At 53.1% G+C, this 15,089-nt stretch overlaps 1 protein-coding gene and 1 long non-coding RNA gene across 2 annotated transcripts; both read left to right on the forward strand.

Moving 5' to 3' along the window:
- Positions 1-1,315: 1,315 nt before the first annotated feature.
- Positions 1,316-14,867, forward strand: LOC113998887 (antimicrobial peptide THP1-like; the record flags this gene model as incomplete). Its single annotated transcript, XM_039381951.1, has 5 exons — positions 1,316-1,400; positions 2,002-2,091; positions 2,783-2,897; positions 13,437-13,516; positions 14,794-14,867. Coding segments are annotated over exons 2-5 (327 nt in total), but the record flags the coding sequence as incomplete, so codon positions are not given.
- On the forward strand, positions 4,444-7,461 carry LOC113996919. The gene is made up of 4 exons (XR_003543933.2): positions 4,444-4,511; positions 5,220-5,309; positions 6,091-6,199; positions 7,243-7,461. It is a non-coding gene; the product is annotated as an uncharacterized LOC113996919 (long non-coding RNA).
- Positions 14,868-15,089: the final 222 nt, after the last annotated feature.

Genomic DNA, 15,089 nt, shown 5'->3' on the forward strand with positions numbered 1-15,089 from the left:
GGGGCAGAGGCTGCTTTTCCCAGCTTGAATAAAGATGAGCAGTTTGGCATTGCAGGGCTGGGCCGTGTGTGCGTGTCCTTGGCATGGAGGCTGTGCTGTGCCTGCTGGCTGTGGGGGTGGCAAAGGTGGCTTGGTGTGAGGAGAAGCAGCTGGGGATGCTGGGGCTGACCAGTGGGTGTGTCCCTGGGGATGCTCCTGCCTGGCAGTGGAGTGGGGACATAGAGCCTGTCAGCCCCTTTTGATCCAGGGTGTTTGTTGTGGGAGTGATAGAGTTGCTCTGCAGATGCTCCCCCTGGGAAGTGGGACCTGTGTCCTGGTCCTGCCAGTCACAGGTGTCCCTTGTCCCTGACAACCACAGCCTTGTGTGCAGAGCTGTGCTTGGTGGTGTGTCCCTTGGGTGGGCATGGCCATGGGTGCCCACACAACCTGTCCCTGATGCTGCTCTTTGTCCTGTTCCACTGTGCTCAGCCCTCCTTCCTGTGGGCAGTGCAGGAGCTGTGCTGCTCCACACCCTGTCCCACCAGGCAGGAGGATGAGGAAGGCGTCGACCTCCTTGACTGGGTGACCTGTGGGATGTCTCCAACTGACCCTGGCCTGGAAATGTTCAAATTTGTTTAGCCACAGGCCATAAACAGATTGTGCTCTCCTCTCTGCCCAACTGCAGCCAGTCTGGCATGGCAGTGCCACATGCCACATGCCATAGAAGGCAGTGGCCTCTCTCTGTCAGCAAAAGCAAACCTGAGGCTTTAGATTCCCTGAGTGGAATCAATACATGTTTGTGTCCATGTCCATGTGCATATGGGAGCAACTGGTGACTTGGCTACTTCAGTAAAGGCTTTCCCTTTCAAGAATCATCAATTCATAGAATAAGAAATGTTGGAAAAGCCCTCTATAATCACTGGGTCCAATCTCTCCCCTTGCTTTCCAGAAATGGAGAGTTTCCTGAGGGACTTTCAGGTCATCTCTGCCTGCTGTGAACCTTCCTGACCCTGTGTGCTCTCCTCTCCTGACACTGACCCTGAGCAGTCACCACGAGCACCCTTCACCTCTGCAGAGCAAAGCTATTCCCCAATCCCAGGGGCTCCTGCCCAGCCCTTGTGTCACAGGATGTGTTGCAGAAGGATAAGGATGACATTGCAACTGCCCCAGGAGGCCCCTCAGCCTCTGCCACTGCAGCAGGGTGGGATGAGGGGCAGCCCCAGTACCCCCACACTGATGGGGCACTGCCTGGTTGGCCAAGGGCAGTTGTGTCAGCAGCAATAAATGCATGTCCCACCCACCAGGAGGGGTATAAAACCAGGCTGGTTTGGGCAAAGCAGCATTCCCTGACCCCAAGGGCATCTGGAGCCAAGTGATTCCTGTTGGATTTGCTGCTGCCTGAACACCAAGACCTTCATCAGGTAGGTGACTGTGGGGTCTCTTTCTGGAAAACTGTCCATTCAGATTCTCAGCTCAGAGCCCATCTCCACAGATTCACCTAAAGGACAAACAGCTGCAAGTATCCAGATGTGCTCTTAGGCCATCAGAGATGTCTGGGAAAGAGAATAAAACCCTTTTATGAGTCTAAGAGCTGAGAAGATGTGGTACATGAAACGGAGCTTTCCTAAGTAGAGGAGAGCCTGGAAAGGTGCCTGGATACTGCAGGAGGGACCTGAGAGCTTCTTTGTGGGCAAATAGAAACTTTCTTTGGATTGAATGGGCAAGAATTGGGGTCAGGTGTGCAGTCTGTTCTCTGGGGAAAGCCTATGGAAGACCTTAGACAAAGTTCTTGGAAAAGGATCATCTTAGGTAATGGATTTCCCAGAGACTAAGACATGAGGAAACACTCCCAAGGTTTGCAAGGTGGCACAGACCTCAGAATTGTTCTTAAGAGAAAGGTAGAGGAAAGATCATGTGCTGTGTTTGGAGGCAGCCCCTCTGCAGTTTGGGGAACCCCAGGGCCCAGGCTTTGCACCCCCTGGGGTCCTTCATGTCCTCATTGCCTTGGTGTGCCCTCTGCAGCCCTGTGAAGACGTGGGAGTGGTGGATCAGCCATGAAGATCCTGTACCTGCTCTTCCCCTTGCTCCTCCTGCTGGTCCAGGGTGCTGCAGGTGAGAGGGAAAGAGGGGATTTAGGGGGAGGTCTGAGCCCCCATAACTGGAGTTTTCCATGGCCTTGGAATTGACCACATTACTTAGAAGGATGCAAATGTTGGGGGGGATTGAGGAAAATGGAGTTTTTCAAGTGAACTTCCAACAGATACAGATGTGGGGCGGGTAGAGCCCCTGTAAATAGAAGCCTGGCTTGTCCTCATGGTCAGGAAGGGGGTTGGTTTCAGGCTCCAACTCTGCACCCAGATGTTCCTCTTTAAGTGCCTGAAAGATGTCCCTTCTCATCTTGTGATGCATCCATCTCATTACCCCAAGGCATGATCCCTGTAAGGGCTGGGCAAGGACTTTCCCTCAGAGGTCACACCAATCATGGCACAGCCAGGACAGGCATGTGGGATGGGAGGAGTCCCCTGCTTTCCAGCTGTTCTGGGGCAGGCAGTGTTGGCAATGCAGCTGGGCAGCCAGCAAGGCTCTTCCTTGACCTCATGCTGGTCCTTCCCACTCTCTGCTCTTGTGTGCACCCAGTATAGGGGGGAAAAGTCCTCCTTGCAATGGAAGATGTGTCTGTAGGGAGTTTTGAGCTGAGCCCATCTGTTGGCCTGAAATTCACGGGAAGTTTCAGCTGTCCTGCACAACACACAGCTCTCCCAGATTGTCACTGTAATTGTTCTCTGTGTGTCTTTGCCCATAGAAATAGGAGATCCAGTTAAATGCAGACGGCAAGGGGGAATCTGCACTTTTGGTGGTTGCCGTCCCCCTACAATACCAATTGGATTCTGCGCAAAAGACAAATTCTGCTGCAAACGGTAAGGACAAGAACCCTGGCTGAAAAAAGATTTTCCTCCTTTTTCCACAGAAAGATCTGTTAGAAATTTCTTTCTAGCTAATGCTTGATAAATAATCCCCTGCATTTATGGTCTGTGGGAGAGGCCCTAGAATGAAGGCAAAAGCCCTCGTGGGTTTGGACCAGACCAGAGTGGGGCTGCAGGAGCCCCAGGTCAGGCAGTGCCTCCCAACTCACCTCCAGTGCCAGGAGGCTCATTCAGGCTTGGCAGAGGACTCACCAAAACCGCTAAAGAGTGAAGCATTTGCTGTCCTTGGGCAGCACCCAGGACATGATCCAGGTTTTGCTGCATCTGCACAGACTTGGAATCAGGGCTGTCACCACTGAGATAACCCCGATTGAAACTGTCTGCATGAAGGACTGGGCCTCACCTGTGCTGAGCCTGAGTCTCCTGCACCACAGACTGGATGGTTCTTGCGGGGGAGGTGGGAGAGAGTGGGAGGGAAAGTTACAAGAGCTGATGTGCTTCTCTGCTTTCTTTGTACAGCATGTTGGGTTGAGACCCTGAAATGTCCAAGCAGGACGTCCCCCTCGCTTCTGGCTCCTGGAACCATCTCCCGATGTCCTTTCCCCTCCCTGCCTCTGCCATGCCCAGCTGCTGGCACAGCAGCAGTGGCAGCTGCTCCTGTTGGGTGCTGCTGGGCTGGAGACATCTCATCCCAGCCGTGGGGTCTGTGGGGCAGAGACTGCTTTTCCCAGCTTGAATAAAGATGAGCAGTTTGGCATTGCAGGGCTGGGTCGTGTGTGCATGTCCTTGGCATGGAGGCTGTGCTGTGCCTGCTGGCTGTGGGGGTGGCAAAGGTGGCTTGGTGTGAGGAGAAGCAGCTGGGGATGCTGGGGCTGACCAGTGGGTGTGTCCCTGGGGATGTTCCTGCCTGGCAGTGGAGTGGGGACATAGAGCTTGTCAGTGCCTGTTGGTGCAGGGTGTTTGTTGTGGGAGTGATGGAGCTGCCCTGCAGATGCTCCCTTTGAGAAGTGAGACCTTTGTCCTGGTCCTGCCAGTCACAGGTGTCCTTTGTCCCTGACAAGCACAGTATGACTAAACCATGTCCCCAGTTCCATATCTACGTGGTTTTGAATCCCCCCAGGGATGGGGACTCCACTATACCCTGGACAGCTGTGCCAGTTCCTGACCACACTTTTGGTGAAGAAATTGTTCCTAGTGCCTGAACTAAACCTCCCGGGTGTAACTGAGGCCATTTTCTCTGCTCCTGTCACTTGTTCCCTGGGAGAAGGGACTGATCTCAAAAAAGATTCCACTGCCATTTCTTTCCAGAAATGGAGAGTTTAGTGAGGGACTTTCAGATCAGCCCTTTCTGCCATGGCCATTCCTCTCCCTGTGCTCTCCTGTCCTGACACTGACCCTGAGCAACCCCAGCACCCCCACACTGGTGGGGCACTGCCTGGTTGGCCAAGGGCAGTTGTGTCAACAGCAATAAGGGCATGTCCCACCCACCAGGAGGGGTATAAAAACAGGCTCTTTTAGGCAAAGCAGCATTCCCTGATCCCAGCAGTGTCTGGATTCAAGTGATTGCTGCTCAATTTGCTGCTGTCTGAACACCAAGATCCTCATCAGGTAGGTGACTGTGGGGTCTCATTCTGAAACCTCCCCATTCAGATTCTCAGCTCAAAGCCCATCTGCACAGACTCATCTAAAGGACAAACAGCTGGAAGTATCCAGGTGTATTATTAGGTCATCAGAGTTGTCTGGGAAAAAGAATAAAAGCCTTCATATGAGTCTAAGAGCCCAGAATATGTGGAAGGTGAAACTAAGCTTTTCTAAGTAGAGGAGAGACTGGAAATGCGCCTTGATGCTGCCGGAGGGAGCTCAGAGCTTCTTTCTTGGGGAAGTAGGACTTTGCTTGGCAAAGTAAGGAAACACTTTTCCCACTGCAGTAAAGTGCTTTCCCATCATTTCAGGCTTTCAGGAACTCCAAAGGTTGATTTCTGCTTCCATTTCTGGGCACCAAGACACTTTCCTGTCCTCTGGTTCATCTCTGGATCGGGGCTGCATGAGGCAGGGGTGGCAAGTGTGGGGCTGGGGAGTGTCTTTGATGGGAATCCTGGGACTGCTCTGGAGTTGGGGATGGGCACGGCGAGCTGGGAGGACTTTCCTGATCGCAGGGAAGAAGAAGTGACTGGGCAGAGTGTTTAGGGCATGGGTTTGATCCAGGAAGCCTAAGGGAGTAAAAGATCTTTAGTTCTATAGGGAAAGTCTATGGAAGATCTTAGGAAAAATCTTTGGGAAAGGATCATCCTCACTGCCTTGGTGTCCCCTCTGCAGCCCTGTAAAGAGCCAGGAGAGGTGGATCAGCCATGAAGATCCTGTACCTGCTCTTCCCCTTGCTCCTCCTGTTGGTGCAGAATGTTGAAGGTGAGACGGGAAGAGGAGAGGTGGGGAAACGTGATCCTCCATCATTGTGGCTTTCCATGTCCCACCAAGTGACCATGTTAGTTGGAGGGATGCAAAGGTTAGCAGGGCTTGACATGTTATTCGAGTAACCATCCAATAGCACACAGATTTGGGATGGAGAGAATCCTGGAAGGTAGAAGCCTGGCTTCTCCTGTGCCTCAGGACACAGCTGATTTCAGGCTTCAACTCTGCACCCAGATGTTCCTTTTTCAATGTTTCTTACCCTGTACAGGGATGGGAGAGAGACCCAGGACTGTTTGGATTGGTTGGTTCCCTGAGGCACAAAGCTGTCCCTTCTCATCTAGTGCTGCATCTCAACCATGTGTCCCAAAACCTCATTACTCCAAGGCATGATCCCTACAAGGGCTGGGCAAGGACTTTCCCTCAGAGGTCACACCAATCATGGCACAGCCAGGACAGGCATGTGGCATGGGAGGAGTTCCCTGCTTTCCAGCTGTGCTGGGGCAGGCAGTGTTGGCAATGCAGCTGGGCAGCCAGCAAGGCTCTTCCTCGACCTCATGCTGGTCCTTCCCACTCTCTGCTTTTGTGTGCAAAATTTAGGGGGAAAGAGTCCTTCTAGGTGAGACGTGTTGCTCTTGAAGATGTGCCTGTGGGGAGTTTTGAGCTGAGCCCATCTACTGGTCTGAGATTCACGGGGAGTGTCGGCCTTTCTGCAAACCTACACAGCTCTCCCAGACTGTTGCTTTAATTGTTCTGTGTGTGTCTTTCCCCACGGAAACAGGAATTAAAAATGCATGCCAGCTCCTAGGGGGATACTGCACGTTTTGGAAGTGCAAGTCCGGTACAAGATTTATTGGACACTGTTCAGCATTCACCATTTGCTGTGAACGGTAAGGTCTGGATTCCTGGGTGAGGAAAATTTCCTTCTTTGTCCATAGGAACAACTGTTAAAGCTTTCTTTCTCGCCAATGCCTCATAAATACTCTCCTGCCTTTATGATTTGTGACAGATGCCCAAGAATGAAGGCAAAAGCCCTGGTGGGTTTGGCCCTGCCCTGAGAGGGGCTGCAGGAGCCCCAGGACAGGCAGCACCTCCCCACTGTCCTGCAGTGCTAGGAGGGTCCTTCAGGCTTTGCAGAGGACTCACCCAAGGCACCAAAGAGTGAAGCATTTACTGTCCTTGGGCAGCATCTGTTAATGGAAACATCCTTTCCAACCCTCCAGGAGCCAACTCTGGCAGCCACACTCACACCACTGAGCTGGGACTGAAGCCCCTTTGCAGTGAGTGGCCCCAGTGAGCCCACGGATGCCCAGCTTGACTCCCTGCACACCCCACAGCCACACAGGCAGACAAGATTCATTCCCAGCTCAATCTCAGGTTTCCCAGAGCAAAGTCTCAGATGTCTGCATCCTCCTTGCAATAATTTAATCAGGGTGTAACAACGGAGGAACAGCTCAAGCTGGTGCCTCTGAAGCTGTGAACCCAACAAAGGAAATACTGTGTTTTACACCATCAGAGTCTAAGTGAGTCAGATTCTGGGGTCAATTGCTCCTACCATGTCACTGAGTGTCCTGACACCTGCCTGTGCCAGAGGTGCCTGGGCCCTTTGTTAAGCAAAAGATGGGCAGTTCATGGCCTCTTGCCTGTGGCTCCCACAAGCCAGAGCTCAATTTATAGCTGCACCCTCAGTTCCCTGCACTGCATGTGCTCCTGCACAGACTGAGAACATGATCCAGGTTTTGCTGCATCTGCACAGACTGGGAGTCAGGGCTGTCACCACTAAGATAACCCAGGTCCAAACTGTCTGCACAATGGACCTTCACTGAGCCTGAGTCTCCTGCACCACAGACTGGATGGTCCTTGCAGGCGAGGTGGGAGAGAGTGGGAGGAAAAGTTACAAAAGAGAATGTGCTTGTCTGCTGTCTTCTTACAGTGTGCGGGGTTGAGACCCTGAAATGTCCCAGCAGGACGTCCCCCTCGCTTCTGGCTCCTGGAACCATCTCCTGAGGTCCTCTCCCCTCCCTGCCTCTGCCATGCCCAGCTGCTGGCACAGCAGCAGTGGCAGCTGCTCCTGCTGGGTGCTGCTGGGCTGGAGACATCTCATCCCAGCCGTGGGGTCTGTGGGGCAGAGGCTGCTTTTCCCAGCTTGAATAAAGATGAACAGTTTGGCATTGCAGGGCTGGGTCGTGTGTGCGTGTCCTTGGCATGGAGGCTGTGCTGTGCCTGCTGGCTGTGGGGGTGGCAAAGGTGGCTTGGTGTGAGGAGAAGCAGCTGGGGATGCTGGGGCTGACCAGTGGGTGTGTCCCTGGGGATGCTCGTGCCTGGCAGTGGAGTGGGGACATAGAGCCTGTCAGTGCCTGTTGGTGCAGGATGTTTGTTGTGGGAGTGATAGAGTTGCTCTGCAGATGCTCCCACTCCTAACTGGGACCTGTGTCCTGGTCCTGCCAGTCACAGGTGTCCCTTGTCCCTGACAACCACAGCCTTGTGTGCAGAGCTGTGCTTGGTGGTGTGTCCCTTGGGTGGGCATGGCCATGGGTGCCCACACAACCTGTCCCTGATGCTGCTCTTTGTCCTGTTCCACTGTGCTCAGCCCTCCTTCCTGTGGGCAGTGCAGGAGCTGTGCTGCTCCACACCCTGTCCCACCAGGCAGGAGGATGAGGAAGGCGTCGACCTCCTTGACTGGGTGACCTGTGGGATGTCTCCAACTGACCCTGGCCTGGAAATGTTCAAATTTGTTTAGCCACAGGCCATAAACAGATTGTGCTCTCCTCTCTGCCCAACTGCAGCCAGTCTGGCATGGCAGTGCCACATGCCACATGCCATAGAAGGCAGTGGCCTCTCTCTGTCAGCAAAAGCAAACCTGAGGCTTTAGATTCCCTGAGTGGAATCAATATATGTTTGTATCCATGTCCATGTGCATATGGGAGCAACTGGTGACTTGGTTACTTCAGTAAAGGCTTTCCCTTTCAAGAATCATCGATTCATAGAATAAGAAATGTTGGAAAAGCCCTCTATAATCACTGGGTCCAATCTCTCCCCTTGCTTTCCAGAAATGGAGAGTTTCCTGAGGGACTTTCAGGTCATCTCTGCCTGCTGTGAACCTTCCTGACCCTGTGCTCTCCTCTCCTGACACTGACCCTGAGCAGTCACCACGAGCACCCTTCACCTCTGCAGAGCAAAGCTATTCCCCAATCCCAGGGGCTCCTGCCCAGCCCTTGTGTCACAGGATGTGTTGCAGAAGGATAAGGATGACATTGCAACTGCCCCAGGAGGCCCCTCAGCCTCTGCCACTGCAGCAGGGTGGGATGAGGGGCAGCCCCAGTACCCCCACACTGATGGGGCACTGCCTGGTTGGCCAAGGACAGTTGTGTCAGCAGCAATAAGGGCATGTCCCACCCACCAGGAGGGGTATAAAACCAGGCTGTTTTGGGCAAAGCAGCATTCCCTGACCCCAAGGGCATCTGGAGCCAAGTGATTCCTGTTGGATTTGCTGCTGCCTGAACACCAAGACCTTCATCAGGTAGGTGACTGTGGGGTCTCTTTCTGGAAAACTGTCCATTCAGATTCTCAGCTCAGAGCCCATCTCCACAGATTCACCTAAAGGACAAACAGCTGCAAGTATCCAGATGTGCTCTTAGGCCATCAGAGATGTCTGGGAAAGAGAATAAAACCCTTTTATGAGTCTAAGAGCTGAGAAGATGTGGTACATGAAACGGAGCTTTCCTAAGTAGAGGAGAGCCTGGAAAGGTGCCTGGATACTGCAGGAGGGACCTGAGAGCTTCTTTGTGGGCAAATAGAAACTTTCTTTGGATTGAATGGGCAAGAATTGGGGTCAGGTGTGCAGTCTGTTCTCTGGGGAAAGCCTATGGAAGACCTTAGACAAAGTTCTTGGAAAAGGATCATCTTAGGTAATGGACTTCCCAGAGACTGAGACATGAGGAAACACTCCCAAGGTTTGCAAGGTGGCACAGACCTCAGAATTGTTCTTAAGAGAAAGGTAGAGGAAAGATCATGTGCTGTGTTTGGAGGCAGCCCCTCTGCATTTTGGGGAACCCCAGTGCCCAGGCTTCTGCACCCCCTGGGGTCCTTCATGTCCTCATTGCCTTGGTGTGCCCTCTGCAGCCCTGTGAAGACGTGGGAGTGGTGGATCAGCCATGAAGATCCTGTACCTGCTCTTCCCCTTGCTCCTCCTGCTGGTCCAGGGTGCTGCAGGTGAGAGGGAAAGAGGGGATTTAGGGGGAGGTCTGAGCCCCCATAACTGGAGTTTTCCATGGCCTTGGAATTGACCACATTACTTAGAAGGATGCAAATGCTGGGGGGGATTGAGGAAAATGGAGTTTTTCAAGTGAACTTCCAACAGATACAGATGTGGGGCGGGTGGAGCCCCTGTAAATAGAAGCCTGGCTTGTCCTCATGGTCAGGAAGGGGGTTGGTTTCAGGCTCCAACTCTGCACCCAGATGTTCCTCTTTAAGTGCCTGAAAGATGTCCCTTCTCATCTTGTGATGCATCCATCTCATTACCCCAAGGCATGATCCCTGCAAGGGCTGGGCAAGGACTTTCCCTCAGAGGTCACACCAATCATGGCACAGCCAGGACAGGCATGTGGGATGGGAGGAGCCCCATGCTTTCCAGCTGTGCTGGGGCAGGCAGTGTTGGCAATGCAGCTGGGCAGCCAGCAAGGCTCTTCCTTGACCTCATGCTGGTCCTTCCCACTCTCTGCTCTTGTGTGCACCCAGTATAGGGGGGAAAAGTCCTCCTTGCAATGGAAGATGTGTCTGTGGGGAGTTCTGAGCTGAGCCCATCTGTTGGCCTGAAATTCACGGGAAGTTTCAGCTGTCCTGCACAACACACAGCTCTCCCAGATTGTCACTGTAATTGTTCTCTGTGTGTCTTTGCCCATGGAAACAGGAGATGCAGATAAATGCAAACGGCAAGGGGGATTCTGCGCTTTTGGTCGTTGTCGCTACCCTACAACAACAATTGGATTCTGCTCAAGAGTCATTTTGTGCTGCAAACGGTAAGGACAAGAAGCCTGGCTGAAAAAAGATTTTCCTCCTTTTTCCACAGAAAGATCTGTTAGAAATTTCTTTCTAGCTAATGCTTGATAAATAATCTCCTGCATTTATGGTCTGTGGGAGAGGCCCAAGAATGAAAACAAAAGCCTTTGTGGGTTTGGACCAGACCAGAGTGGGGCTGCAGGAGCCCCAGGTCAGCCAGTGCCTCCCAACTCACCTCCAGTGCCAGGAGGCTCATTCAGGCTTGGCAGAGGACTCACCAAAACCGCTAAAGAGTGAAGCATTTGCTGTCCTTGGGCAGCACCCAGGACATGATCCAGGTTTTGCTGCATCTGCACAGACTTGGAATCAGAGCTGTCACCACTGAGATAACCCCGATTGAAACTGTCTGCATGAAGGACTGGGCCTCACCTGTGCTGAGCCTGAGTCTCCTGCACCACAGACTGGATGGTCCTTGCAGGCGAGGTGGGAGAGAGTGGGAGGGAAAGTTACAATAGCTGACGTGCTTCTCTGCTTTCTTTGTACAGAATCTGGGGTTGAGACCCTGAAATGTCCCAGCAGGACGTCCCCCTTGCTTCTGGCTCCTGGAACCATCTCCCGATGTCCTCTCCCCTCCCTGCCTCTGCCATGCCCAGCTGCTGGCACAGCAGCAGTGGCAGCTGCTCCTGCTGGGTGCTGCTGGGCTGGAGACATCTCATCCCAGCCGTGGGGTCTGTGGGGCAGAGGCTGCTTTTCCCAGCTTGAATAAAGATGAGCAGTTTGGCATTGCAGGGCTGGGCCGTGTGTGCGTGTCCTTGGCATGGAGGCTGTGCTGTGCCTGCTGGCTGTGGGGGTGGCAAAGGTGGCTTGGTGTGAGGAGAAGCAGCTGGGGATGCTGGGGCTGACCAGTGGGTGTGTCCCTGGGGATGTTCCTGCCTGGCAGTGGAGTGGGGACATAGAGCCTGTCAGTGCCTGTTGGTGCAGGATGTTTGTTGTGGGAGTGATGTAATTGCTCTGCAGATGCTCCCACTCCGAAGTGAGACCTGTGTCCTGGTCCTGCCAGTCACAGGTGTCCCTTGTCCCTGACAACCACAGCCTTGTGTGCAGAGCTGTGCTTGGTGGTGTGTCCCTTGGGTGGGCATGGCCATGGGTGCCCACACAACCTGTCCCTGATGCTGCTCTTTGTCCTGTTCCACTGTGCTCAGCCCTCCTTCCTGTGGGCAGTGCAGGAGCTGTGCTGCTCCACACCCTGTCCCACCAGGCAGGAGGATGAGGAAGGCATCGACCTCCTTGACTGGGTGACCTGTGGGATGTCTCCAACTGACCCTGGCCTGGAAATGTTCAAATTTGTTTAAGCCACGGGCCATAAACAGATTGTGCTCTCCTCTCTGCCCAACTGCAGCCAGTCTGGCATGGCAGTGCCACATGCCACATGCCATCGAAGGCAGTGGCCTCTCTCTGTCAGCAAAAGCAAACCTGAGGCTTTAGATTCCCTGAGTGGAATCAATACATGTTTGTGTCCATGTCCATGTGCATATGGGAGCAACTGGTGACTTGGTTACTTCAGTAAAGGCTTTCCCTTTGAAGAATCATCAATTCATAGAATAAGAAATGTTGGAAAAGCCCTCTATAATCACTGGGTCCAATCTCTCCCCTTGCTTTCCAGAAATGGAGAGTTTACTGAGGGACTTTCAGGTCATCCCTGCCTGCTGTGAACCTTCCTGCCTCTGTCCTCTCCTCTCCTGACACTGACCCTGAGCAGTCACCACGAGCACCCTTCACCTCTTCAGAGCAAAGCTGTTCCCCAATCTCAGGGGCTCCTGCCCAGCCCTTGTGTCACAGGATGTGTTGCAGGAGGATAAGGATGACATTGCAACAGCCCCAGGAGGCCCCTCAGCCTCTGCCACTGCAGCAGGGAGGGATGAGGGGCAGCCCCAGCACCCCCACACTGATGGGGCACTGCCTGGTTGGCCAAGGGCAGTTATGTCAGCAGCAATAAGGGCATGTCCCACCCACCACGAGGGGTATAAAACCAGGCTGTTTTAGGCAAAGCAGCATTCCCTGACCCCAAGGGCATCTGGAGCCAAGTGATTCCTGTTGGATTTGTTGCTGCCTGAACACCAAGATCCTCATCAGGTAGGTGACTGTGGGGTCTCTTTCTGGAAAGCTGTCCATTCAGGTTCTCAGCTCAAAGCCCATCTGCACAGACTCACCCAAAGGACAAACAGCTGGAAGTATCCAGAGATGTCTGGGAAAGAGCATAAAAGCCTTCATAAGAGTCGAAGAGCTGAGAACACAAGGGAGGTGAAACTTAGCTTTCCTAAGTAGAGGAAAGACTGGAAAGATGTCTTGATGTTGCCAGAGGGACCTGAGATTTTTTTCTTGTGCAAATAGAGACTTTCCATAGCAATGTAGGGAGATTTTTTTCCCACAGCAGGAGGGAGATTTCCCATCATTTCAGGCTTTCAGTAACTCCAAAGGTTGATTTCTGTTTCCATTGCTGGGCACCAAGACACTTCCTTGCCCTTTGGCTCATCCCTGGATCGGGGCTGCATGGGGCAGGGGTGGAAAGTGTGAGGCTGGGGAGTGTCCTTGATGGGATGCCTGGGAATGGTCTGAAGATGGGGATGGGCACTGCCAAGCCAAGCTGGGAGGACTTTCCTGAGCCCAGGGAAGCAGAGATGACCACTTGAGGTGTTTGGGGCATGGGTTTGATCCATGAAACCCAAGGCCGTAAAAGACATTTAGATCCGTAATTTTCAATGACAATTTTATCTCTGCATTTCCCATATTTCACTGGCTGTTCTTTGCTTTGAACTGGAACAACTGGCCTCATGTCTGCAATCTGTGCTGTTGGGAAGGTGTTTGGAAGACCACTGAGAAAACTAATGGAAGAGGATCAGCTCAGATAATGGATTTCCCAGAGACTGAGACCCCATGAAAAGATCCCAATGTTTACAAGGTGGCACTAACATAAAAATTGTTCTTAAGAGAAAGGTAGAGGAAAGATCATGTGCTGTTTTTGGAGGCAGCCCCTCTGCAGTTTGGGGAACCCCAGTGCCCAGGCTTCTGCACCCCCTGGGCTTCTCCATGTCCTCATTGCCTTGGTGTGCCCTCTGCAGCCCTGTGAAGACGTGGGAGTGGTGGATCAGCCATGAAGATCCTGTACCTGCTCTTCCCCTTGCTCCTCCTGCTGGTCCAGGGTGCTGCAGGTGAGAGGGGTAGCGGGGAGTTGGAGGAAGTGTGATCCTCTCTCACTGGGGTTTTCTGTGTCGCTGGAAGTTACAACATTAGTGGGAGTGATACAAATGTCAGGGGGCACTGATGAGAAAAGTGTTTCTTCAGCGATCTTCCAGTAAGACACAGACTTGGAATGGATAGATCCCCTGGAAATAGAAGCCTGGCTTCCACTGTGGGTCAGGAAGAAGGTTGGCTTCAGGCTTCAACCCTGCAAGGCAAGATCTCTGCAATGGCTGGGCAAGGACTTTCCCTCAGAGGTCACACCAATCATGGCACAGCCAGGACAGGCATGTGGCATGGGAGGAGTCCCCTGCTTTCCAGCTGTGCTGGTGCAGGCAGTGTTGGGAATGTAGCTGGGCAGCCAGCAAAACTCTTTCTTGACCTCATGCTGGTCCTTCCCACTCTCTGCTCTTGTGTGCACCAATTTAGGGGGAAAGAGTCCTTCTAGGTGAGACATGTTGTTCTTGAGGATGTGCCTGTGGAGAGGTTGAAGATGGGTCCACCTATTGGCCTGAAATGCATGGGGAGTGTCAGCCTTTCTGCAAACAGGTGCATCTCTCCCAGACTGTTGTTTTAATTGTTCTCTGTGTGCCTTTCCCCATGGAAACAGGAAGTGTACATCTATGCAGACAACAAAGGGGAATCTGTGTTTTTGGGAGATGCCCCCCGGGTACAAGACCCGTTGGGAGATGTACAGCACTAACCCTGTGCTGCAGACGGTAAGAACTGCATTCCTGACCCTCTCATTTCCTTAGAAGGGTCCATTAGAAATTTCTTTCATGGCAATGCTTGTCAAAGAATATCCTCATTTATGAGCTGTGGGAGAGACCCAAGAAAGAAGGGAAAAGTTTTGGTAGGTTTGGACTTGTCAGAAGGGGAGCTGCAGGAACCAGTACCTCCACACTCTCCTCCAGTGCCAGGAGGCTCATTCAGGTTTGCAGAGGACTCACCCAGTCACCAAAGAGAGAAGCATTTACTGTCCTTGGGCAGCACGCAGGACACGATCCAGGTTTTGCTGCATCTGCACAGACTGGGAGTCAGGGCTGCCACCACTGAGATAACCCAGGTCCAAACTGTCTGCACAAAGGACTGGGCCCCTGTGTGCTGAGCCGGAGTCTCCTGCACCACAGACTGGATGATCCTTGCAGGCGAGGTGGGAGAGAGTGGGAGGGAAAGTTACAAGAGATAATGTGCTTCTCTGCTTTCTGCTTACAGTGTGCGGGGCTGAGACCCTGAAATGTCCCAGCAGGACGTCCCCCTCGCTTCTGGCTCCTGGAACCATCTCCCGATGTCCTTTCCCCTCCCTGCCTCTGCCATGCCCAGCTGCTGGCACAGCAGCAGTGGCAGCTGTCATGCTTGGGTGTGCTGGGCTGGGCGCCATTCTATCCCTAAGCCGTGGGGTCTGTGGGGCAGAGGCTGCTTTTCCCAGCTTGAATAAAGATGAGCAGTTTGGCATTGCAGGGCTGGGCCGGGTGTGCGTGTCCTTGGCATGGAGGCTGTGCTGTGCCTGCTGGCTGTGGGGGTGGCAAAGGTGGCTTGGTGTGA

This window comes from Pipra filicauda, unplaced genomic scaffold (genome assembly GCF_003945595.2).
Source record: "Pipra filicauda isolate LSUMZ 115617 unplaced genomic scaffold, ASM394559v2 scaffold24_size8852520_pilon, whole genome shotgun sequence".
Lineage (NCBI taxonomy): Eukaryota > Metazoa > Chordata > Aves > Passeriformes > Pipridae > Pipra > Pipra filicauda.